At 48.3% G+C, this 23,970-nt stretch overlaps 9 protein-coding genes across 9 annotated transcripts; 4 read left to right on the top strand and 5 right to left on the bottom strand.

Moving 5' to 3' along the window:
• Nucleotides 1-3,641: 3,641 nt before the first annotated feature.
• N7520_008215 (uncharacterized protein) lies at nt 3,642-4,192 on the bottom strand (the record flags this gene model as incomplete). The annotated part of the gene is made up of 2 exons (XM_057142149.1): nt 3,642-3,994; nt 4,102-4,192. The coding sequence occupies 2 exons, from the start codon at nt 4,190-4,192 to the stop codon at nt 3,642-3,644; spliced, it is 444 nt and encodes a 147-aa protein (XP_056996155.1).
• Nucleotides 4,193-5,155: 963 nt separating this feature from the next.
• N7520_008214 (DNA-directed RNA polymerase III core subunit RET1) lies at nt 5,156-8,901 on the top strand (the record flags this gene model as incomplete). Its single annotated transcript, XM_057142148.1, has 3 exons — nt 5,156-5,215; nt 5,303-6,039; nt 6,093-8,901. 3 exons carry the CDS (start codon nt 5,156-5,158, stop codon nt 8,899-8,901), a joined length of 3,606 nt encoding a protein of 1,201 aa, XP_056996154.1.
• A 247-nt stretch (nt 8,902-9,148) lies between these two features.
• Nucleotides 9,149-11,174, bottom strand: N7520_008213 (DUF4246 domain-containing protein; the record flags this gene model as incomplete). Its single annotated transcript, XM_057142147.1, has 4 exons — nt 9,149-9,721; nt 9,765-10,802; nt 10,850-10,931; nt 10,984-11,174. The coding sequence occupies 4 exons, from the start codon at nt 11,172-11,174 to the stop codon at nt 9,149-9,151; spliced, it is 1,884 nt and encodes a 627-aa protein (XP_056996153.1).
• A 597-nt stretch (nt 11,175-11,771) lies between these two features.
• On the bottom strand, nt 11,772-12,614 carry N7520_008212 (uncharacterized protein; the record flags this gene model as incomplete). The annotated part of the gene is made up of 1 exon (XM_057142146.1): nt 11,772-12,614. One exon carries the CDS (start codon nt 12,612-12,614, stop codon nt 11,772-11,774), a length of 843 nt encoding a protein of 280 aa, XP_056996152.1.
• A 306-nt stretch (nt 12,615-12,920) lies between these two features.
• On the bottom strand, nt 12,921-14,232 carry N7520_008211 (polyubiquitin-binding protein UFD1; the record flags this gene model as incomplete). The annotated part of the gene is made up of 3 exons (XM_057142145.1): nt 12,921-13,775; nt 13,848-14,165; nt 14,230-14,232. 3 exons carry the CDS (start codon nt 14,230-14,232, stop codon nt 12,921-12,923), a joined length of 1,176 nt encoding a protein of 391 aa, XP_056996151.1.
• A 247-nt stretch (nt 14,233-14,479) lies between these two features.
• N7520_008210 (GYF domain-containing protein) lies at nt 14,480-15,811 on the top strand (the record flags this gene model as incomplete). Its single annotated transcript, XM_057142144.1, has 1 exon — nt 14,480-15,811. The coding sequence occupies one exon, from the start codon at nt 14,480-14,482 to the stop codon at nt 15,809-15,811; it is 1,332 nt and encodes a 443-aa protein (XP_056996150.1).
• A 206-nt stretch (nt 15,812-16,017) lies between these two features.
• rvb2 (RuvB family ATP-dependent DNA helicase reptin) lies at nt 16,018-17,534 on the bottom strand (the record flags this gene model as incomplete). The annotated part of the gene is made up of 3 exons (XM_057142143.1): nt 16,018-16,971; nt 17,024-17,470; nt 17,526-17,534. The coding sequence occupies 3 exons, from the start codon at nt 17,532-17,534 to the stop codon at nt 16,018-16,020; spliced, it is 1,410 nt and encodes a 469-aa protein (XP_056996149.1).
• A 525-nt stretch (nt 17,535-18,059) lies between these two features.
• N7520_008208 (uncharacterized protein) lies at nt 18,060-21,599 on the top strand (the record flags this gene model as incomplete). Its single annotated transcript, XM_057142142.1, has 1 exon — nt 18,060-21,599. The coding sequence occupies one exon, from the start codon at nt 18,060-18,062 to the stop codon at nt 21,597-21,599; it is 3,540 nt and encodes a 1,179-aa protein (XP_056996148.1).
• Nucleotides 21,600-21,948: 349 nt separating this feature from the next.
• N7520_008207 (epoxide hydrolase) lies at nt 21,949-23,320 on the top strand (the record flags this gene model as incomplete). The annotated part of the gene is made up of 4 exons (XM_057142141.1): nt 21,949-22,219; nt 22,270-22,335; nt 22,370-22,567; nt 22,620-23,320. The coding sequence occupies 4 exons, from the start codon at nt 21,949-21,951 to the stop codon at nt 23,318-23,320; spliced, it is 1,236 nt and encodes a 411-aa protein (XP_056996147.1).
• Between the last annotated feature and the right edge of the window lie 650 nt (nt 23,321-23,970).

The raw sequence follows: 23,970 nt of genomic DNA, 5'->3' as shown, positions 1-23,970 counted from the left end.
CTGGGAGGGAAGAAGGGGAGAGCGGGGAGGGCTCTTCTCAACCCTAATCGGGAATGGCCGTGTACGAACTCCCTTTTTTCTTTTTTTTTTTTTTTTTTTTTTACAAATTGGTTGGGCTCTTCTCGCTTGTTTAATTCCTAACAAATTAAATCTAAACTACTTCATTTAGGGTTGATAGGAGGATCTTGTTCATGAACCTATTTTCTCTAAAATCTTATCCGACCGTGTTTATCAGTCTCAAGTCCATCTTACCCATTCCTTCCCCCAAAACCCCCACCTATCGCCAGGAAATACCATGTGTAGATAATATTCCTAAATTTCCTAAATTTTCGCGGAATCTACAGTGAGAAATTTGGCGGTCACAGCAGATGATCGACCACAGTTACTCGGGAATTGTTCGGGGCCAAGGCATGATTGGAGAAGGCTGCACCTGTACCACCAAGATGCAGCTATCTTTACGCCCCCGAGAGACCAGCCCGGGGTATATGGTCAATAACTATGGGAAAAAGAGGCTCGATCCTTCTTTTTCTTTGGCCTGTTTCTTGATTCTTGACTTTTTACCATGTTCAATTCTATAGTGGACTGGAAAATGATCGATCTGTTGTACTCTCAAGCCTTTTTGCTTTCTCCGATGACTTATTTTTTCACCCCGATGGTGCAAGAAGCTATGGGACTTGCTTTCGATCGCGCAAGGGGGTGGAATGGAAAGCGGAGAGAAAGGATGCGCTGTTCGTGAGCGTGGCAGCTGCAGGTGCATCAATCCATGCCAATTGAGCAGCCACTGTATCATTTTAGGCGAGTGGAGACGCGCCGAGTGGTGCTGCGAGGATGTGACAGCGGATCGCCCTCTAAGATGGTTAGCCACCGCACGGGGCGACTAGTACCTGGATCGGTGGGAATGGCTTTGTCTGGATTTCTAGTCTGCAGAGTTGTGATAGATACGATACATTCATTTCAGTCAAATGAATGTTATAGAAATAAAGATTCCCTTATAATCTGGGTCTCGCGTGTTGGATGGTTCGCGCCGCCCATATTGACGCGCTTCCCAAGGTTCATAACATTTCCGGCCGGGAGATCCATGGTTACGGCCTTTGCAACAAAGCACATGGCGTTTTGCTTTCTTTTTACTTTCTTTAGTTACAATAGTTCAAATATAATTTCCTTTTCCCTTTTCCCTCCTTGGGAGGGGGAGGGGAATCAAATAGTCCTCTTTTCCTCCCACCGATAAGGACTCGACTGGCGAGATGAGCGGTGAACATGATACAAGCCATTGGTGCTGATCTTGTCCTTTAGAGCCCCTGATCCACCGAATGACGAGCATACCATCACTGATTGTGGAGATCCTGCATCAAATGAACCCCAGTTAATCTCCCCCTCGGAGAACGGATCGCTTATCGTCACGGACCACCTTTTGCCCCTCTCTCGTACCCTGATTTCCACGCGCGAGTGATCTTCACATCAATCTAATTTGATCATAAGGCTGGAAATGTTTTCGATTCGAAATCTAAGGTCTGTGCCCTAAGGTTGTAGATTCATAATGCCAGCATCGCCAAAGATATGACATATACACCAGGATAGCAAGACCTGGGCACTAGTCCGATTGCCGAAGGATTCATCCGCGTTCAAACCTGGCGTTCTTTAGGCCCAAAGGAACCAAATATTGGTCTTTCATGCCCAACGCCCAATCCGTGTCTCGACTAATTTACAATGGTAACACTATTCTTCATATCGGTACTGACAGGTCACGGGGATCGTCTGATATAAGCTCAACTCGTTTCCATATGCAACAAATTTTGGGTTATCGACCCATTGGCAAATCATTCCTGAAGCGGAATGCCCCGCTCTCGGTTCAAATCCCTGTCAACGTGAAGGTACGTCTAGAATCATAGCCGCGATAATATTTTCTTCTGTACTGATACAAAGAAACCAGGGTTGCATTCCGGCCCGCCTCTACTATCTGCCACGTGTACTACATAAATTTGTCTTTGCTTTGCTGTTGAGTTGATTCGGGTGATTGTTGTCTGTGGATTGCCTATGGAGCCCGCACCTGACGTAGCCGCCTGCATGAAAGTACCCATATACGATTTATGGAATTCTATTGTGGGTTCGGAGACATACTGTCATTTCTGGCATTGAACGCACTGTTACTGTGGTTTTGGTGGCAACTTTAAACATTCGAACAATCCGGCTGGGAAGTTGCGGTCAGGTGTAACTAGAATAGGTATTTGCCACACGGATACCTAATCTATGTTTATTCGCCATTTCGATGAGCCAGTGGCTTTTTGTCTAGGCGACAAATGCCAGCGAATCACATTGTCAGCACATTGGCCACTGTGAAACAGGTTACTAATGCAAGGTTACTAATTTAGTAATCCCTGTCTCTTTTAATGATCTCTATTTTCTTTCGTTACCAGAAAAAACTTGTGTCCTAAAGCACAATTGTACCCATGATAACATAGCGTCCCTTGGAAATAGGTATACAGTTGCTAGAGTCGAAATAGATTCAACTTGGACATACTCTCTGTTGCCCAAACCGTGCTTGTTCGTATGTAGAAACTTTCCATCGCGCGAATCGCGCAGCGCCTAGATCAACTATTTCTTAATATACCTCCTGTGCTATTCACCTACTCAGTCTCCTAATCAGTCATAGCTAGTCTCCTACCATATTTCCTACCGTGCTAGGTAAGTATTCAAAGAGCTTTCGTAGGGCTTTTCGAAATAACAAGTGGCGAGCTGGAAAGAAGAACAGAGGAATGAAAGTTAAAAGGATAGTAAGGTAGAGTCGAGAGCTGGTAGTCGAACGTGTGTCGACATCTACTGCGATATACCCAAGTAATGGAGGGGTATGGATAATGAAGCATCCCATAGCTCAATTGGGATTAGAGGAATAGAATACTGTGTACTAATATATGTCAAAGATAGCATCCAGATTTATTCAATTGCGGTTTGCGCTGGTCAAATATCTTCTGACAAACTTTGTGACAGTAAAACTGAAAATGTTCACTGTAGATGTGCCATATCTATTGAAAAGTATCTAGATTCAACACTTCGATATTTTCCTCCAAGCCGGAAAAGAGTAATGAGCAAGATGACTGATAGCAACCGTGGGGGGGCTTATTCCTCGCGTTATGCCAGGTCGGTGATTCGAAAGATAATACACTCTGAGTGAGATATCCATAACATAAACCCGCAAAGGGAGGCTCAAGCTTCGATGAAAGCAGATTAATGGACTGCATCTGTATGCTAAGAGCCCCATACATCATGGAACGACACTGAAAACAGCAGCCTCGACTCCCACTAAGGAACCCCTTCAGTGTTTCATGAAGGAGGAGAACTAATTTAGGGATAGCCTCTAGTCTGCTTCGATTCATGGATTCTATAAAGACATTAGAGACCAAGCTGTTGAAAGAATATCCTCAACTTACCAAAAATCTTCCCGGGGATCGGAGTCCCGATCCGTTAAGAAGATTTGTACTCCTTGACATCACGACCGATGTCGAGTCTTTGAATTGACCAGGAAGTTGGAAGAACCAAGATACCCAGATCCACAGGATTAGATTTCGGCGGTTTGACAGAATGATCCTTTCATCCAGGTTGCTGATCCATTTATCTGATATGATGAATAAAGCGTCCTTGCATTTTTAGTAGTCGGCTATGACAGCAACTTTCGCGAGCATCTCGAGAGTCAATTTTTGGGTGATGAGGCGGTATTGGCCATGTATAGCACGAAGAAGAATCAAAAGTGCCTCGACGTCCCAGCTTTCTGCGGTGAGTTCAACTGTACCTTTCTGCAAAAAGGTTATGCTTTCCTTCCAACCACCTTTAAGTATCGTTTTGAAGACTGGGGATGCAAAACTCAAATGCTTCGCGGAGACTTGGATGCGGAAAATGATCTGGGCAGCGGGTTCATCGACGGCTGGTTCTACGGGAGCAGGCTCAAGATCCTCTTCGGGGGCGGGCTCGATATCTTCTGCGGGAGTAGACTCAAGATGTTCTTCGGGGACAGGCTCAGATGGTTCGAGACACGTTCGGGGGAAGGTTCAGGAGCAGGCTCAAATTCAGCGTAAGGTTGAAAAAAGGCAGAATCTTGAATTGGTTCACCTTCAATCCCATCGGCAAAAGGATAGTCCGTATTGCGCAATATCATGATCACCTCGCCGTCTGGATCTATAATATGAGTTGGTTCGTTCATATTGGTTGGAAAATAGACTAGCCAAGTGTACTTGACAAAATTTTCTGAAGTGAGGTAGAACAGGGTTCTTAGTAATTAGTTATAGAGAGATGAGGAAGCTTGTGGGAAGGACAAGAAGGAATCATCTGAAAAGATACGGGCGGCTACACTGCCAGCTCTCTACCCCACTCTTTAAGTGCTTTTGACGGGGGTGGAAATGAATAGGTGGAGTGACATGATAGCCGCCGCAATAATACTGCCTAATCTCGGCACTTGCATGAATACCCCGAGGATATATCTGGAGATTACCGGAAATTCATTACCGTCTTTGACTCAAGACTGTATGAGCAAGAATGGGCCGTGTTTTCCTTTTTAAGATCTTAATTATGAGTACGGACCAGGTAACTAGATCATGTAAGACCTACTAGAATGAAGATCCTTTGGGCCCACTTTGGCAGATTAGTGGATAAAATTTCAAGATTCCAAGCCCAAAGCAACTTAATGGAATAGAGCTAGTTTTTTTATGTCCAGGTGCCCTAATTAGATTGATGTTTTATGAGCACGGTTAAATTGGGCTCCCGAGTGCATTTAACTAGTTTCGGCAGTCAAGCATACATATACATAGGCTATATGTACGACACAATCTAAAGTAGTCCAACTTCATTTTCCCGGCCAATTCAACTTGTCTTCTGGATTTGGATGCTAGATTCACATTCAATTTTCGAGTACCATAATTAGAGCAACAAAAGTCGGTTTCAATCAATAGATTGATGTTGGTCTTATGGCTTCCGCTTATACATCCAGACTTCACGCCTCAGGTGTCGACGCTAACGGATAGCTCTTTGGTTAGATAAGCGCTTCTCCAAATTCTCTCTTCCCCCTCCATGCTGGTGATGCATCTTGCGATAGTATTCAACCCGAACATTTTATTGGCCTGAGATCTCTGGAGAGTGAAAATCTCCAAATAATAGTTCCCTTGCCACAATGCCGCCTCGTAGGAGGCCACAGCCCGCTGCGGCCAGCCAGGGTCGTCGGCCCTCTGAGGTAACAAAACTTTTTTCCCCGCGCGTTGCCCATGACTGTCCGATCTAGGCACAGCTATTCTAATCAGTATTATTTCCAAAAAAACAGGCGGGTCAGTCAGCGGACTCTTCAACATCCAAGCGCCCTTCCGTATCTCAACCGGCCATGCCTACCGCTGTGCAAGACGACGATTATGTCAAGTACAAGCACCGAGATCCCTTCAATGCGCTCTTGGAACCTTTTTACTACGACAAGTCACTCACCGACCCTATCGACACCGCGAAAGACAAATGGAACCTGCTGCCCGCATTCCTCAAGGTCAAGGGTTTGGTGAAGCAGCATATCGACTCATACAACTATTTTGTGGAGGTGCAGATGAAAAAGATCGTGGAATCAGCTGGTGTTATTCGCAGCGACATTGACCACCACTTCTACGTCAACTTCACAAATATTTGGCTGGGATCGCCTCGCCGCGCAGATGAGACTCAGGATGCTGGGATAGATTTCCAGTCGGATATCACACCACAGGAGTGTCGGCTTCGGGATACTACCTATGCCGCCCCAATTCTGATCGACTTTGAGTATGTCCGTGGTCGCCAACGCGTTGTTCGACGAGGTGTTGCCATTGGTCGGATGCCGGTCATGCTTCGCAGTTCCAAGTGTGTTTTGGCAGATAAGACACCGGCACAGATGGCTGTCCTCAATGAATGTCCATTGGATCCTGGTGGCTACTTCGTTGTAAATGGAACAGAAAAGGTCATTCTGGTCCAGGAGCAGCTCAGCAAAAACAGAATTATCGTCGAAACCGACCCTAAGAAAGACATTGTCCAGGCCTCGGTAACCAGGTATGATAAGAAACGCCCTGTTTTCATCGCATGACATAGCTAACATTTAATAGTTCTTCCAATGAACGTAAATCTAAGAGTTACATCGTTCTGAAGAAGGGACGACTCTACGTGAAGCATAACGTCCTCAGCGAAGACCTGCCGATCGTTGTGTTGTTGAAAGCCATGGGTATCCATACCGACAAAGAGATGCTCCAGATGGTGGCTGGTGATGATAGCCAATACCAGGACGACTTCGCCATCAACTTCGAGGAGGCGCTCAATTTGGGAATTTTCACCCAACAACAGGCTCTGGATTGGATGGGTTCTCGAATCAAGATCAACCGGAAGACAGGCGCATACCGCCGGACCCATGTGCAAGAGGCGGTGGAAGCCATCGCATCTGTCATTATATCCCATATTGAGGTAAAGGATATGAACTTCCGACCAAAGGCAATCTATGTCGCTCACATGGCCCGCCGTGTCTTGATGGCTAAGAACGACCCGTCAATGGTTGATGACCGCGATTATCTCGGAAACAAACGATTGGAACTGGCAGGTCAGATGCTTGCTCTCTTGTTCGAGGATCTTTTTAAGAAATTCTGCTTTGACATCAAGTTGAACATTGACAAGGTCCTGAACAAGCGCAACAGAGCAGAACAATTTGACGCGTGGAGTGTCATGAGCATGCACGGTCACCACATTACCCAGGGCATGAACCGAGCCATTTCCACTGGTAACTGGAGCTTGAAGCGTTTCCGTATGGAGCGTGCGGGTGTGACGCACGTCCTCAGTCGTCTGAGTTACATTGCTGCCCTTGGTATGATGACTCGTATCAGCAGTCAGTTTGAGAAGACGCGAAAGGTCTCTGGTCCTCGTGCCCTTCAGCCGTCGCAATTTGGTATGCTGTGTCCTGCGGATACGCCCGAAGGAGAGGCCTGTGGTTTGGTCAAAAACTTGGCCCTTATGACACACATTACCACCAACGACGAGGAGGGTCCAGTACGAAACTTGATCTTCATGCTGGGCGCCGAAGATATCTCCACCGTCAGCGGTATCGAACTGTATAAGAAAGGAACTTACACTATCTCGATCAACGGTACACCGACTGCTTTGACAAGACGGCCCAAACACTTCCTCAACTCTTTCCGCAGACTTCGTCGCATGGGGCGAATCTCGGAGTTCGTCAGTATTTACATCAATCACCACCAGCAGGCTGTACACGTTGCAACCGACGATGGTCGCATCTGCCGACCACTCATTGTTGTTGAAAATGGCAAATCCCGAGTCCGTCGACACCACCTGCAAAAGCTGCGCGAAGGCAAGATGGCATTCGACGATTTCCTTGCACAGGGCCTGGTTGAATATCTTGATGTGAACGAGGAGAACGATTCCTTGATCTCCATCTACGAGAAGGATATTACCGAGGCCACTACTCACCTCGAAGTTGAGCCTTTCACTGTCCTTGGTGCTGTTGCTGGGCTTATTCCTTACCCTCACCACAACCAATCTCCTCGAAACACCTACCAATGCGCTATGGGTAAGCAAGCTATTGGTGCAATTGCTTCGAATCAAAACCAGCGAATCGATTCTATTCTCTACCTCATGGTATATCCACAAAAGCCCATGGTCAAGTCACGAACGATTGAGCTTGTCAAATACGACCAACTTCCCGCTGGTCAAAACGCCACTGTCGCGGTCATGAGTTACTCCGGCTACGATATTGAGGATGCTTTGGTGTTGAACAAGGGCTCGGTGGACCGTGGATTTGGACGTTGCCAGGTCTTCAAGAAATACGTCACGAACCTCAAGAGTTACCCGAACGGAATGAAAGACCGCTTGAACCCTCCTGAATATGAGAACGACGCTCCTATTCGCAAGCACGCATTGCTGGAGGCGGACGGTCTGGCTGCTGTGGGTGAGAAGGTGAGCCAGGGTGAGGTTTACATCAATAAGGTCACCCCTGACCAGGCCCACACGAGCGGAATTATGGGCTCCGACACTGGAACCACCTCTTATAACCCTGCCTCCATGTCATACAAGTTGCCTGACCCGGCATACATCGACAAGGTCATGCTCTCCGCCACCGAGGGTGAGACTCAGCTCCTTAAGGTGCTGACTCGCCAGACTCGTCGTCCCGAGGTCGGTGACAAGTTCTCGTCTCGCCACGGACAGAAGGGTGTCGTTGGTATCATTGCCGACCAAATGGACATGCCCTTCACCGAATCCGGTATTAACCCCGATATTATCATGAACCCTCACGGTTTCCCGTCTCGTATGACAGTCGGTAAGATGCTGGAGCTGGTCGCTGGTAAAGCCGGTGTTCTTGCTGGTCGACACGGCTATGGTACTTGTTTCGGTGGAACACCCATCGAAGAGACATCACAAACCCTCATCGACCACGGCTTCAGCTATGGTGGTAAAGAGTTCCTCACTTCTGGTATCACCGGTGAACCGCTCCCCTTCTATGTCTTCACGGGTCCTATCTACTACCAGAAGCTCAAGCACATGGTTCAAGATAAGATGCACTCGCGTGCACGTGGTCCCAAGGCCACCCTGACTCGACAGCCTACCGAGGGTCGTTCGCGTGATGGTGGTCTTCGTCTTGGTGAGATGGAGCGTGATTGTCTGATTGCCTACGGAACCAGTCAACTTCTGCTAGAGCGTCTCATGATCTCGTCCGATCGTCACGAGGTTGATATTTGCGAGAAGTGTGGTTTCATGGGATTCTTGGGCTGGTGCCCCGGATGCAAGTCAACTCGTTCTGTTTCTAAGATGGTCATCCCCTATGCTGCCAAGCTATTGATCCAGGAGCTGATGAGTATGAACGTTGCTGCCCGCCTGAAGCTCGATGACGAGTTTCCCGAGATGAAGGGCCGTTAAGGAGTTAGATAGGATTGGGTTTGATGGTCCTTGGATATGGTGTTATGGAAAAACAAAAGAAGAATTAGTGGTGTCTAGTTCATGTATAGTTTCTTCACGAATGGCATAGCGCGGCGATTTGAGAATTACCCAGTTCCCAGAACTACGTAAACCGTTATACTCCGTAGTCATTGGAAATCAAACTTTAGTAACCCCAGCACACGAATCAATAATTTAGAAACACGAAACAGGAAACAAGGCCGCAAAACTAAAGCATCAACACCTTCGAATCCATCGCAACCTGCTGATACCGCATGAACTCAATCAACTCTTCCAGAAAGCTTTTTCTATTCGCCAAAGCCTCAGTCAAAGACATTGGCATGTTCCCCTTCTTTTCCTTGTTCGCAAGCGCCAACTGCTCCATAGCAGAAGACAGATTCTGCCCCTCCGCCTCAACAGTCTCAAGCGTCCAATCCAGCCGCTGGGGAGGGATATTCGCGGTAGAAATAATCCGAATATTCGGATCAACAAGGTAAAACACGAGACATCGATTCGAACCCGATTTCGTCTTGTCCGTCAGCTCGTACTTGGTCATCCGGTGCTGGATCGTGCTGGGAAACATAACGACACGACCAGTAGGGCAACGGATTGCACCCGAGCGCTGGACAGCCGGTTCGCCATTTTCCATCCCGAAGACCTGTTTCAGCCAGATGAAGTCGCCGGGCTCGTGGTCGACTTCGCTCAGAGTTTCTACCTCTACTATGTTGCGGAATTCCATCAATGGCTCTTCCATGTTTATGCTGTCGAAGAAGAGAAATGCCGCGGCGCAGATGTGTTCATTCTGTATGGGTTAGATGTGTGCGATCGGGATGGGGCAGACTTACCATCTGTCCTTCTACGTGCCATGGTGTTTCATAGAAGGGTGCTTCAGGGGTCAAATCCACGGGCATGATCCGGGTGATTACCTGCAATCCGCGATCCTTGTAGTGTTCATTCAGATTGACACTCTGCTCGATGCGCACCGAGGCAGGAAGATCCTCAGCCAGCTGGGACATCATACATGGTGGTACAGCCCAAGGAACAAATTGATCAACATCAGGCTGTACAGCACTGTAGTGCTCCATTCGCCACTTGTCAAAGCGTTCATCGAACTCGCTCTGTGCCTCCCGCTCCTGGATCTTAGGCGCTTGATCAACAATTTCCTTAGGGGCGGGATAGTACTCCGCTTTGCTGTACTCGATTCTGGCCCGGGAATGCAACATATCTTTCAGCGGGGTCAAAGTCATATTCCACTGGGGGATCATGCAATTGAAAGCCGCTTCGATGATATTGTATATATTGCGATGCCTGACCGGGTGCAGGTTGTTGATGTATGAGGCGATATGCCAGCGGCCATCGTCGCCGAGTTCCAAATCCATTGGAAGCATTTGGAAGGCTCGGCTGTAGGGACGGACGGAGATGTCTGCTCGATCGGAGACGCGCCAGGCGATGTCTTCGCGCGTGATTCCTGTTTCGTTTGGAATGGGGACGATCTCGCCTTGTCCGGCGTGGCGGAGGGCGTCATTGAGACCGATCAGTCTGTCTGGGAGGATGCGGCTCTTTCCGTACACGAGTGGGTAGAGTACCACGGAGAGGAGATCACGCTGGCTTGCGAGAGTTCCGGGATGGAAGAATTTCAGCTCCTCATCCTGATATTCCAAGACCTGGGTTGATTCTTTCAAATCATTCACAATGGAGGGAGGGACGTTTGAGTCGGATTTGGTGACGTCGCCGTTGTAGAGAGACACGGCATCGTTCACTTTGTATATCATAGCTTTGTATTTAAGCTCATCGATGATCCACTGGGCCATGTTTTTGGTGATCATGTCGCCTCTGTCGAGCGCCATTTTCTTCCACTCTTGTGCCGTGTTGGAGTCGTAGATCTATTACAGTTGAGTACCGATCCATGTCAAAGTTGAGTTGCAAGTACCTTCTTCCACCATTCCGGGATGTCAGTAATTTGTTCCATTACCTCCATCATGGCCAATTCTCGAAGCGTTAGCACGGGAAGCCTGTATAGGTCAGCTAGTCTTGTACATAGCGGGAAGGTGGTGGTCGACATACTCCGTGTATTGATTTTCGATATCTCTGTCGTCCAATACAGATGGAAACATGCTACGACTTTCGATACCATAGATATTCTTCTCCACTGGAAAGTAGTCTAATGGCCGGCCATATCCGGGAAGTTTGAAGCGGTAGTCTTGGTTTTGGTTAGCTTTTAGGAAAGCCTGCTCATTTGCACTGTGTTGAAACATCTTGGTGTTTGATCAAAGCAGCCTGATGAAAGACCTTCGAACCAGTACTTGTGGTCAATTAAGTAGACAGTGCTTAGATGGCCGGTCAAAAGCTCACAGCAACTGAATGACTGGGTAATTGATACTATAAGATGATGACGAGCAGAGGTAGCTCACAGGGTTGAAAGAGATTTGTGAAGCAAAATGATGACTCTGAAGAAGCTCGGTGAAATGTCTCGGGAACTCCGGCTTATAATTCAATATGATGCATTACTGTCGTTTCTTGCCAGGCTGAGCCAAAGGTGCGGAACCTTCTTCCGGCAAAGCAAAAAGTTAGTAATCCATGAATTTGGACCAAATTATACCGAATCTTAACAAGATGATGGTCATAGTGACTGAACAAATTGCTTTGAAAACTCCGCAGCTCCTGTTGTCAACAATTCTTTACATGAAGACTGTGTACTATGTACGGTACAAACTCTTACCATATGATAGCCATCATCTAGATGCTTTTTCAAGTCTATTTACAAAAACGATGTGCATATGTACAGTGATGATCATTTTCAGACATCCGTGAGATCAAAAAATACATGCCAGTCAATCCTCCCAAATAGCCATTCAACTCGACTGACCCAGCTTCAAGCACTCATCGACAATAGCCCAGTACCGCTCCGGATCCGTCCTCATAGCCATAACATGCTGTGCACCCTGGAATTTCTCAGGACGCACAACAACGCCACATGATTCTGAGTACCTGATATGCTCCTCAACATTCTCCGAGCGAACAATATTATCCGCATCAGAGTAAACATAATAACGGACCAGACCCTCCCCAGCAGCCTGATAAAGATCCTTGTCATTAATCCTCTCACAAGCAACAGTGACCGGATTCGGTGTATTGGTGATCTTTCCATAAACACCCATAGAAACTAAAAATACCCACAAGGCAGCCTTGGAAAGTAGCCTCCAGAGCCAGAACCGCGGAAGCTGGAAAGAGATCGCGTTCATAGCGGACTGGATACTCGTCACGCCAGGGGCACTATCCACAAGCATCGACGAGACAGGTAGTGGATTACCGGTCATGTCTTTGAAAACCCGCATCAATTGAGAAGTCTTCAACATGCCACCGTTGGAAAAGAGGTGGATGAATACCGGGTTCCCGGGGACGGCGAACGTGCGTAAGGCATCCACAGCGGGACCGAGCTGGGTAGCCTGAGCGGTGTCGCTCGAACCGAAGTAGAAGTCATTGGTCGTGGAACGGAGCATCACAATGCGAGCGGAGGGAATCATGCGCCTGTACTGGTTTCCATATCGGAGTAGGGCGGCTGGACCGGCGTTCATCCATAATGCAAGGACGATTAGAGGTGGGTTGTTGTTTTCTAGGAGCTCAGTGGGATCCGAGATATAGACGGAGTCATTGAGCTTGTTAAAAGCTGATAGGGCAGACTCGGGGGTTGGCATAGTGAAGGTGCCTTGATTTTGATGTCTTGGCTTGCCGGAAATAAACGCGGGGAGTGAAGATCGGGCTAGTGGGGCCGTGTGAGATGCTGCTGTTGCTCTCTATTTCAATGTTTTAGAATTACTGTATTTACATATATTCAAGTTACTGTTTAGGGAAAATTCATAATGATGTTAACCATAAAAATCATAACTTGATTTAGAGCGACACAGGAACGCCGACCTCGCTATGCCGAAATAATGATCCCCGCCACACGTCTAGAGGGTTTTGCCGGGCAATTTTCATTTTCATAAGGATCATCAGATGTATTAACGCTTGCTGTTTCCCAGAGTTCGTCCATTGTTATTCCCTTTGCCTTTCTGGCTCTCGGCTTCGCTGCCAGATGTGGGAGTGGCCGAACCACCGAGGTCCTTCTTCTTTCCTCTTAATGTCTGACCGATGCCCTGGAATGTGGGTTGACCCTCGGGGATAACAACTTGTCCATTCTCATCGCGAGGCTTTGCCGGTTTGAGTTCGTAGCCGAAGAAGAGTTGGTTGGGTGGGAGACGAAGTGGTTGGGGGCCGTTAGTTCTGCGCACTGGCGGCGGGTGTGAGGGATTTGTGGCCCCTGGTGTGGGGGTAGAAGCCTTCGGAGTAGGCGCCTTGCTACCCTTCTTTGCGTTGAGGCGTTGTCCCTCAGACAAAAAGTTGGAGGATGTAGCCCGGGCACCAGCAGCAGCGTCTGTAGAATCGGGAGCGATAGCGGCATAGTTGATAGCTTGCGCCATGGTGCCGTGGGGGTGCAGAAGTCCACCGGCGGGAAGCTTGACCACGCTCCCCGGAGTGCTGGTACCGCTGATACGTTGTGGTTCCTCGTATCCAACTGGAGTGGCAAAGTCAACTTCCAGGTCGGTTTCCAGGACAGAGATCGCATTCTTGGAGCCTGCGGGCTTCGTCTCTAGAACTGCCATTTCATAAACCTGCTCGTTATAGGCGAATGTAAAAACGTCACCCTTGGTAAGGCAGGAGAAATTGCGGAAAGCGTTTTCGAGGACAGCCTTTGGGTCACTAATGTCGAGGATTGCAGTTGACTGTGCCTGGAGCTTGATAAATTGACCGGGAGGAAGATCTGTGGACTTGATCTGAAGCAGATCGCCAGGTTCAAGCAGTAGTGTTTGCATCAACTATAATCAGGTTAGTCAGGATGGATTCAACATCGCATTAACGTCTCTAGCCAGGCTGGAGCCGACACTCACCCAAAATGGGAGATAAATTTTGCCTTCCTCCGCAATGAATTCCAGGACACCAGCATGTGACATTCTCTCTCTGGCCCCGTTGTGAAGCTCAAAGAGCATGGGATAGGTGATATGAAGGCGGGTAAGTTTGTCTAGTGCACTAGGAGGCATAATAACCTTGCCGCCGTGATTGACATTCTCTCTCTCGGGGCCAGGAAGCATCGCGACAGGGTAGCATCGATAATATTCATCAAAACGGCGAGCAGCAGCCCCTCCTCGGAGCATGCCACCTCCCATAATGCCGTCCATGGGGTCGTCGGACCAGTAATCAGGTCGGAACTGGAGCTGTTAGAAGCTATTGCAAAGGGTATAAACATGGCATAAAGCTCAGTTCTCTACTCACCATAATTTCAAGATCAATCGAATAGAACACGTGAAGTTAGACCAAGAGACTTTTGAAGTTGTGGAGATAAGGGTGGTGAAAGAAACCGAGTACCCAATGGAGTTGCAACTCGCCGAGATTCGAGTGACGCAACTTGGCTTCCGGCTTGATTTTCCGTTCCGACCCCGGATGCAAATGGCATTCATACTGCGACACAGCTTGCAAACTAAACCATCAAGTCCGTTTTTCGCATTATATTTGCCTTTTCAATATGGCAAGCTCTCTCCCACGCCCTAAAAGAGCAGGGGAATCCTTTGCCCGCACAAATCATGATCAAGACGACTCCCCCGACAACAAGAAACCTCGTTTCGACCTTCGCAACCCTTCCGCACTTGCAGCCGACGCCCCAGAAGAGGATGCGGTTTTAGATGCCGATGAGATCGGTCGGCGCGGTCAAAATGTGCGCCGCAAAGCAGTCAATCTCGACGGATACGATTCGGACAGTGACAACGAAGGGTTCTCGGCGCGCAAGCAAGAGAAATCAAAAAAGATCGCAAAGGATGCTGATGACGACGACGATATGTTCGCAGAACTGCAGGATGACTTTGACGAGAATAAAGAGGATGACGATGAAGCTTCGCGCAAAAAAAAGTCCGTTCGCTTCCTGCGCGACAACGAGATTGAAGGCCAGGAGTCCGATTCGAAAGGTGGAAAGGCACTACGCGCCGATCTAAGCAAAGCTCCTGGTGAGATCGACGATGAGGAAGAAGATGAAGACAGTGGGAGTGATGTTGGAGAAGAGGAGCGCGCCAGGATCGATGAGGATCTGGACGAGGAGGTTGGCGCTGGTGGAAAGAAGAAGCATGCACCATTGCTCGATGCCTTCAACATGAGGACAGAACAGGAAGAAGGTCAATTCGACGAATCCGGGAACTATGTCCGCAAAGCCGTTGATCCAGACGCTGTATACGATTCATGGCTGGACGGGCTTTCTAAAAAGGACATCCAAAAGGCAAAAGATGCCGCAGCGAAACGCGAATCAGACCGGAAAGAGCAGGACCGCATGAATGACAGTGTGTTGACAGCCGATGTCTTGAAGACTATTATTCTACACCTCGAGCGCGGAGAAACAATATTGGAAGCTCTGGCTCGACTAGGCAAGGGTCTGCAGCGTAAGCCCAAATGGCAAAACAAGAAGAAAAACAAGAAGAGCAACACTGAAGACACTGAGATGACCGACGAAAATCCCGACGAAGCCAAGCGGAGAAAGGCAATTGATGACATCACCGGTGCCGCCGATATACTTATGGGCCGCGACCAACCCGAGATCTTCGACACCGAGCGTGAGCTTCTAACCAGGCAGTATCGCAACGAGACCGGCGAGGACTGGGTAGACCCACCTTCAGAAGGTGACGCGCAGGTCGAAACCCCCATGATGTGGGAATATCGTTGGTCAGATGCCCGAGACGGAGGCGATGCTCACGGGCCCTACGATAGCACTATGATGGCTTCATGGAATAGTGCCGGTTACTTTGGCGAAGGAGTCGAATTTCGCCAGGTTGGAAGTACAGGGCCGTGGAGTTCCACGGTTAGTTTCGTGTAAAATATCAAATCCAACGGGGCTCAATTCGATTCTCCGGTATAAAAAGTTCATAAACATAAAAGATCACCTCGACAAGCGCCAGTCCTATTCATACATCATATGATGCGATAAAAAAGAAGAACAAAGTAAGAAACCAGTGTAGTTTTCAATCCGCTAAATCGTCCCCCGGCGAACACATGGCAAAGAAATGGGCAGAAGAGAAATTATTATGAAAGCTCCATGGCATCACCGTTGGCGCCTACAGTAAATGAAACTGCGCCCTGGTCACCGATGAAGCGTTGTTCATACTGGCTGACGAACTTGACACTACGGCTCGGGTCGTAGAATAGTCGGAAGCTCCGCTGGACATCGTCAACACTGACTTCCTTGGCCTTGCGCTTCTGGCTCAACAAGTGAGAAGTAGTGATAATGTTGCTGGCATAACGGAGATTTGACTCCTCGCCAATCTTGGTCAGAAGGGCCAGGGCATCTGGGGACAAGTCAATTTCTTCTTCTTGGGCACGGATAGCAAGAATTTGGCGGATTTCATCGCCCGAGTATGGCGCGGTGCTGACAATGACAACACGGTCAAGAAAATCAAGAGGTAAGCCGTGAGGAGAGGTGTAGGTGGTACCGCGAATGCGAGCTTGGCCACGGTTGCTGGCCATGATGACAATGGGTGCTAGTTCAGCCTCCAAAGCACGATTAATGTACGAGAAGCACTCAATATCGAGCATGTGTACTTCATCAATGAACAAGACACCTGGAATGATTTCCGCCTTGCCCTCTTCCTTCCACTCAGCCACCTTGGTGTTGATCTGGTCTCGGACCTCGCTGCGAATCTCGCCCGTGTCACCCGAGAAGAGCGCCAAGAATCCTTGGGACCGCGAGTTGATCACGTCGATCTCATGGAGGCTGACTGTGTGAACGATTTCCTTGCGCACTTGCAGCTCTCCCTCCGGACATTGAACAAATTTGGTGTCGGCACCCATGGCGTCGTAGTCGCGCGAACGAGCGTAGGACCGGCCAAGCTTGGTGATCTTGCCGGAAGACTTGTCGATGGAGATAACGTCACCAGCCATCACGCGTTCCTTGGTCATCGAATCAATCATCTTTGTGCCCATGTCGTAAATCGTTTCCATGTCGGTGGTCTTGATCGTGAGCTTTCCTTGTTTGTTTCCCTATAACCGTAAGCAACCAGTCGATAGGTCAAAATATGAAGGTCATGCTTACTCCAGTGACACTGCGGTCAATCTGAATCTCAACGACCTCTCCCTCAATGATCTCACTTTCTTCCTTGATCCGGACTCCAATGGATTTGCGGAAGGCCTGGGTAAGGGCCTCCGTCTTGGACATTTCCATCGAGAAAATTTCTGAGGAGGCAAGCATTGTGAAAGGCACATCAGGGCCAAGCGACTGAGCCATGCCCATCGCAATGGCGGTCTTTCCGGTGCTAGGAGGTCCTGCGATCAGGACTGCGCGACCCGCGATCTTGCCTTCCTTCACCATCTGTAAAATCACCGCAGCAGCCTTGCGAGCCTTTTCCTGTCCCACCAGACCTTGGGAGGCCCCTCGGGGCTGTAAAGAGTCGGCATCGACACCAAGACCTCTAATATGCGAATGGGCGGCGATGAGGTTCAGTCCCCGGAGCTCCTTGCTCTCTGCGATGGTGGAAATTGGCTGAAATTGGAGTTAGTCAAAAGCCCAATGGCACCTAAAAAGGAGTCAGGCTTACAGCAGTCATTATCACTGAGTATTTCCCACAAAGTCTCCGTCTCACTTTCGGGATGAAGTTTAAAGAGCAGTTGATCGAAGGTGAAGCTGCGGAAGAAACAGCCTGGGAAGGGAAGATTCCAGCTCACCGCCTGGCAGTATGTTTTTCTTTGAACGTTGATTTAGCGCCGGCGGTCGCGTCGCGACTCCTTCTTGTATGGGAGTTGCTCAAGAGAAAGGGAACAAACAAATGTCAAACAGTAGACTGATCACATTTCCTCTGTATCGGGTGATCTACCATTCTTTTCTTTCTTCAAGTTACTGGGCAATTCCCGTTTGTTGGTCCTGCACCTTCCCGCCTTCAAATCTTTACACCTCTTTGACCTATGGAGTACGGGATACAAAATCTTCGACTCGAACTTCTTTTCGTCAGAGAGCTTCATATCAGCCTTCATATGGCTCATTAGTCAATCTAATTCGGCATTGTATTTGCTTGCGTGACTTGAAAATACCATGAGCCAATCATAACACTCAAGTCACCAGCTCGATCAACAAGATGGATATGAATGTGCCTACTCCTCTCCCACCGACTGCAACTGATCCCCGTTTGGCCAGCCGACCTCCTCGCCCGGCCATCAATATCTCACTATCTCGCTCATCTTCACATCCTACTCAAGCCTCAGCCTCCACTCCGCCACTATCTACTTCGTCAAATGTATCACGATCGAAATCTAGTGCTGATATTCATCTAGCCACTGCAGGAGCCTCTGGAGGACCAGACCCTCAAAATGTACCCGTGGCGGAGGGGGATGCAGCTAATCTCCTGACATTGCTGTCAAAATTCAATATATCACATTTTAATCTCCTCAATCAACAAAATGAGAAGAAACGCCTGGACGACATTACCGCGCAAGCGAAGCGAGACAGCGATCGGGCAAAGATGATGAGGCAAATGTACCCGGCCACGACAGATATGTTCCATCATATGGACGAGAAGAGGGAAAACAATAGAGCCAGGCTTAACCAGTCCCTGATTCAGCATCAGGATATCTGTCAGCAAGTGACCGCTGAATTTGCCAAGTACCAGCATCTTCTCTCAACCCCGATCCAATCTAAGCTCACGGAGCCCATTCCACCTGCCCAGCCCTCTCGTGTGGAAATCGAGAGAATCAACGAGCTGGAAGTGGAGGTCAATAAGCTCAAACAAGCCACTTCGGTAGCTCAGCCGAGCGTTAATTTCCCGGCCCAGATTCAAAATTCGGTCGTGGAATATTCCACTCGAATATCACGCATTCTGAAAAGCAGCGGTGAGCAGAAAAAAGACATTGATGGGCTCAGAAAAGAAATCGGCGAGATCAAAGATTGGAGGAAAGGACTTGACAATGGGGACACGAAACTGCCCTTGAAATCCATGCCTGAGGCCTGGGAAAGCTTGCCGGATAATCTGAAAGAGCTCGAAATGAAGGCCAATGAAGCTCACCGAAAGGCGACACAGGCTGCAGGAGAAGTGACCACAGTAAAGGAAAATCTCGACAAATCGGCAACTCCTCCCAATGGGTCAACACTCCTTTCTACCAACTCTGTACAGGAGTCAGCGTTGCAAGTGCGCCTTGAGCTGGTCGAGCAAAGATTCTCCATGATCGAAAGCATCGAATCAGCCACCAGGTCCAACGAAGCGGATATTGGTCTTCTAAAATCCAAGATGGACAGTACCAAATTCGCGTCCCTTGAATCAGCCATTAAATCCAATGAAACGGAGATCAATGTTCTAAAATACAAATTGACCAATACCGAAACGATGGCAATTAATCTGAGCAAGAGATTTGGCAACTTTCAAAATGAAAAGGCTGATATTTTGCGACAGATCGACATCTCGCGACAAGAGGCAGCCACTTACCAGAAGGCTAATGGAGGGCCAGACAAATGGGCTGACAGGATTGCCGCCCTTGAGACTGCTTACTCTAGGCTTGATGCCCGTATGAAAGAATTGGTAGTAGATGCGGCTGCTGAGGCTCATGCTGTTGTATTGGAACCATGGGTAAAAAGGCTCGAATCTTTCCAGGTGGCACTTCGCTCGATTGAGATGCGATACGACAACTTCAACACCGAGGGCTTAGTAAAACAGATGTCTCACGCTCTTTTCGAGATGTACGGCTCTCACCTGCGAGCCCTAGAGGATCGGACCAAAAAGTTGGAATCTTCATCAATGCCTGATGAAATGCTGGCAAAGCTGGAAAATGTCATCCAGAGTGAACTTCCAAACGTGGAAAGTCGGGTCGACAAGTTGGAATGTTCATCAATGCCAGATAATATGCTGGCAAAATCCGACGATAGCATCAAGAGTCAAATTCGACCTGTGGAAGAACGGATCAACAAGTTGGATGCTGATGTTACATCACTGTCTGAAAGGATACTGGTAAAGGTTGAGGCTTTCGTCAAGGATCAACTTGCTCCACTACAACAAGTTCAGGGATCGCATTCCGAAAGCATATCTAAACAGCTTCGGGATGTCAATGAGTTGCAGGAAAGTTCCAACTCGCTGTCTACCGCCTTTCAAGAGCTTGCTGATGACCACTCGGACGACGTTATGAAGCTGACTGATCAGAGTAATCAACTCTCTGCTGAGTTGAAGACCCTGGCTGAAACGTTAGATCCACGATTCGCTAGCCTAACGGAGCAAATTCAGATACTCAAGGTCTCTCTGGAAGAATTGCAGACCTGGGCAACTGAATGGAAGGAACTTGATCCATTAAAGGATATACCCAAGATTCGGCGGACATTTGGGTTGCCTGAGGAGATAGTCTCACTTCGCAGCCAACTGAGGGACGAGCAAGGGGATTTTGCGAAGGATATCAATGATGCGATGAAAACGTTCGCTGCAGAAGTGGTGAGGATTCGGGATGAATTATCGATCATTCAGACCAAACTGCAAGAATGGCTCTCTCACGAAAGCAACGGATCATCTCATCCGGTGGATAAGGCCACGGGCCCTTCAATACATAAGAGTCTGACAAAGCGAGATTTGCAAATTCGAGGATGCTCAAATGTCTCACCTCTGCGAAGTTCTACTGACCCTTCGAACGCTGAAATTCCTAAGAGTGGTAAGCGCCGTCGCGAAGATGTGGAATGTGAGAACTCTTCCTTGGTCATCACCGGTATTGATAATGGCACTCTAGTGTGTCCACTAACTAGCCCCTCTAACCCACCTGACCCGGCAAAGATGGAGAATAAATTTGTCTCGCTACACACGGATACCCCTGACGCTGAGTGCGGGACATCATCGTCTTCCATAATCGCGAGTGAGAATGGCACCCCAGTGCCTCAATCCTCCAGCCGCGCCAGCCCTTCTGGTCCAGTGAAGAAGAAGTCCAAAACTGGCAAGCACACTTCCTTGGTGCCAACTCCCAACACTGAACGGGAGGCATCATCTTCTTCCTCCGTTGTGACTGACAAAGGCACACCGGTACCTTCATCCTCTGGTCCCTCCGGCCAGCTGAAGAAGAAGAAGAAGAAGAGTAAGAAGAAGGAGGCCGGCAAAGACAATCTCGATGAACTACATACCTTTGTACAAGATGGCGAATTCTGGCAAGGACATGAGGACCTCGAAGGCTTTCATGATACCTGGGCCTCATCTCGTAAGCTAGTCGATAGCAAGAAAAAGAAGGAGCATCTGATCAGCAAGGTCCGAGAGCGTGCGACCCACCAGTGGGGACTTCTGAATACCGCGGCGCTCTTCAATCGTGTGCGTACTGCCACCATGTCCGAAAAAGTGAGCAAGATACTGGCAACTGGGCTTGACTACCCTGCAGTTCAAACCGCCATCAATAACGAGATGGTTTGCCGCCTATCCACTAAAAGCAAGGGAGTCAGCAACCGAAAGAGGGTTTCGCAGTCAGATCTGGTCAAGGCAGCATTCAACATGAACCTGACCCCCCTGCAGGCGGATGATATGGAGCGCTTACACCTCGGTGTGGACGAAGATGGCTATGTGTGCGATCTGAGTGAAGGAAGTCCCCTTCTCCGCAACCCACCTCCACCGCCAGCACCCCTAGCCGGTACTAGTAAAGAAAAGGAAAAGGAAAAGGATCAAGGCTGACTATCATACCTGTATCATCCCATAACATTTATTTCTATGCAACGATACATATCGTTGTCTAAATACATAGCCTTGAAATCTGCATGTACTTACTTGATGACAACAACATGACATACATGTCCAAATTTCTCTATTTGTATGTGTAACACCTAGATATCCTGAGGTCCTCTTATAAGGCCAATACGGTGATGCAATACTTCCGAGGTCAAAGCTGCGGACTCCGCATCATTGAAGGATATACCCGCCACTGAACCTTGGAACTAAACTTCAACATGCACTCCAACTGGCTGACTAAATTGAGTGTTTTAACTAGTTAAGATCTTGAATTCGTTCTATTTGATCACCCAAGATGTCCCAACCGACACCCTACACGATCTCCGTCCCTGATGCTGCTCTACAGGAGCTCAAGCAACGCCTTACCTGGGCCAAACTCCCCACCCAGTTTGAATCTCCAGACCAAGATTCATGGGACTTTGGTGTTCCTGCCAAAGACATAGCGCGACTGGTGACATATTGGAAAGATCGTTATGACTGGCGAAAAGCTGAGGCTCAGTTGAATGAACTTCCCCAGTATCACACCGAAGTTGAAGTTGACGGATTCGGTATACTGGATATCCACTGTGAGGACCGTGGAAGATGTGATATCCATACTGAACTGACATGTGTCTAGTCGTTCATCAGGTTAGCCCTGTAAAGAATGCCATTCCCGTACTCGTAGGTATTGGCTTATTGCGGGGTATGCAATTTAAAGACAATCTAATTTCAATTAGGGCCGGGATCATTTATCGAGGTGAAGAAGCTGTTGCCACTACTACATGGTGATGACAAAAATCCAGCATTCCACGTTGTGGCACCTTCGTTGCCCAATTTTGGTTTTTCTTCTGGGGTTACAAAGCGCGGATTCGGTTGGGCTCAGTATGCCGAGACGTTTCACAAACTCATGACCAAACTTGGGTATTCCGAATATGGTAGTTTAAGTATTTCCCTGAAAACATTCTGACGTACAAATGTCATGGACAGTCACGCAAGGTGGAGATCTAGGTCATTTCATCACTAGGAGTATGGGCCATCTATACCCAGAGCATTGCAAAGCTTCTCACCTGAACATGATTGCCGCTCTGCCGCCGAAGTGGACCTCGAATCCACTCTTAGCTCTACAACATAGCATTCAACCATACAGCGCCTACGAAAAAAATGGCCGACAGCGATCTGGATGGTTTCAACGAGAAGGCTTCGGATACAACCTACTACAAAGTACGAAGCCCCAAACAATCGGCACAGCGTTGGCAGATAGTCCCGTTGCACTGCTAGGCTGGGTCTACGAGAAACTTCACGATTGGTCGGATTCTTACCCCTGGACTGAAGACGAGATCTTGACTTGGGTGTCTATTTATTGGTTTTCGGTGGCAGGCCCAGAGGCTAGCGTTCGCATCTATTATGAAAGCTTTCACGCTCGGCCTGGTAAGGATTTAGCCCACGATAAGCTCAGGGAGTATCTGCCCAATGTTAAATTGGGGCTTGTGCATTTCCCACGTGAAATCATTGTGGTTCCTCGTACTTGGGCTGCTGGATTGGGTCCTGTTGTCCAGCAGACTGAATATGATTACGGTGGACATTTCGCTGCCTGGGAAGTTCCTGAAATTATTACTCAGGATCTTCAGGCCATGTTCAAGAAGGACGGACCTTGTTTTGGTATTGTATCCGGAAGAAATGGGTATTGAATGTTTGCCAAGTGGCTATGGAGTTCCAACTGTCAGTCACGCGGGTATCCGCTTCCCGTCAAACAGGGATTCGGAAATCAATGGTAGCAATGGGATAAGCAAAGTGCCGGGGCTTTTTTACTTTCTTTTACCCGTAAAGTAGATCGATAAGCAATATTCGCACTACTGAATTGTGTAAATAATGCTTGTTAATCAAGTGTAGTCCATATTACCTGAACAGGCTAGAGGCAAAGTATAACCCTTACTGACGACATGGATAACATCAAGTCTTATCATTATCAAAGGGGTAAAACTGCCAAGAGCAAGGAGATAATACCAACTCAAACCATCATAAAAACGCGCAAAGCAATTGTTGGAAATGTCTTAAATCTCCTTGGTCAAGAATGACCCCTTTTTCTCCCCCATTTCGCCACAGAAAAGAGAAAAAAGGGGGGGGGGGGAATAGCATTCAAAAAATAACCCACCAACGCTAGGAGCCTTTAAATTCCAATTTTGGCACATGAAGACCCCAGAAAAAGGTCTAGCCGAAGACAAATTCACGCCAAGCCATTCAATTCCAGCTAGCTTCAATGATCACCGCCGATCACTCCCTTGGCATACAGATTCCACATTCTGTCATCGCGCGTTGCCCGCGTTCCACACGAAGCCCC

Source organism: Penicillium odoratum (genome assembly GCF_028828045.1).
Source record: "Penicillium odoratum strain IBT 22623 chromosome Unknown utg000005l_segment0_segment0, whole genome shotgun sequence".
Classification (NCBI taxonomy): domain Eukaryota; kingdom Fungi; phylum Ascomycota; class Eurotiomycetes; order Eurotiales; family Aspergillaceae; genus Penicillium; species Penicillium odoratum.
This window is presented reverse-complemented; position numbering and strand designations above follow the sequence as displayed.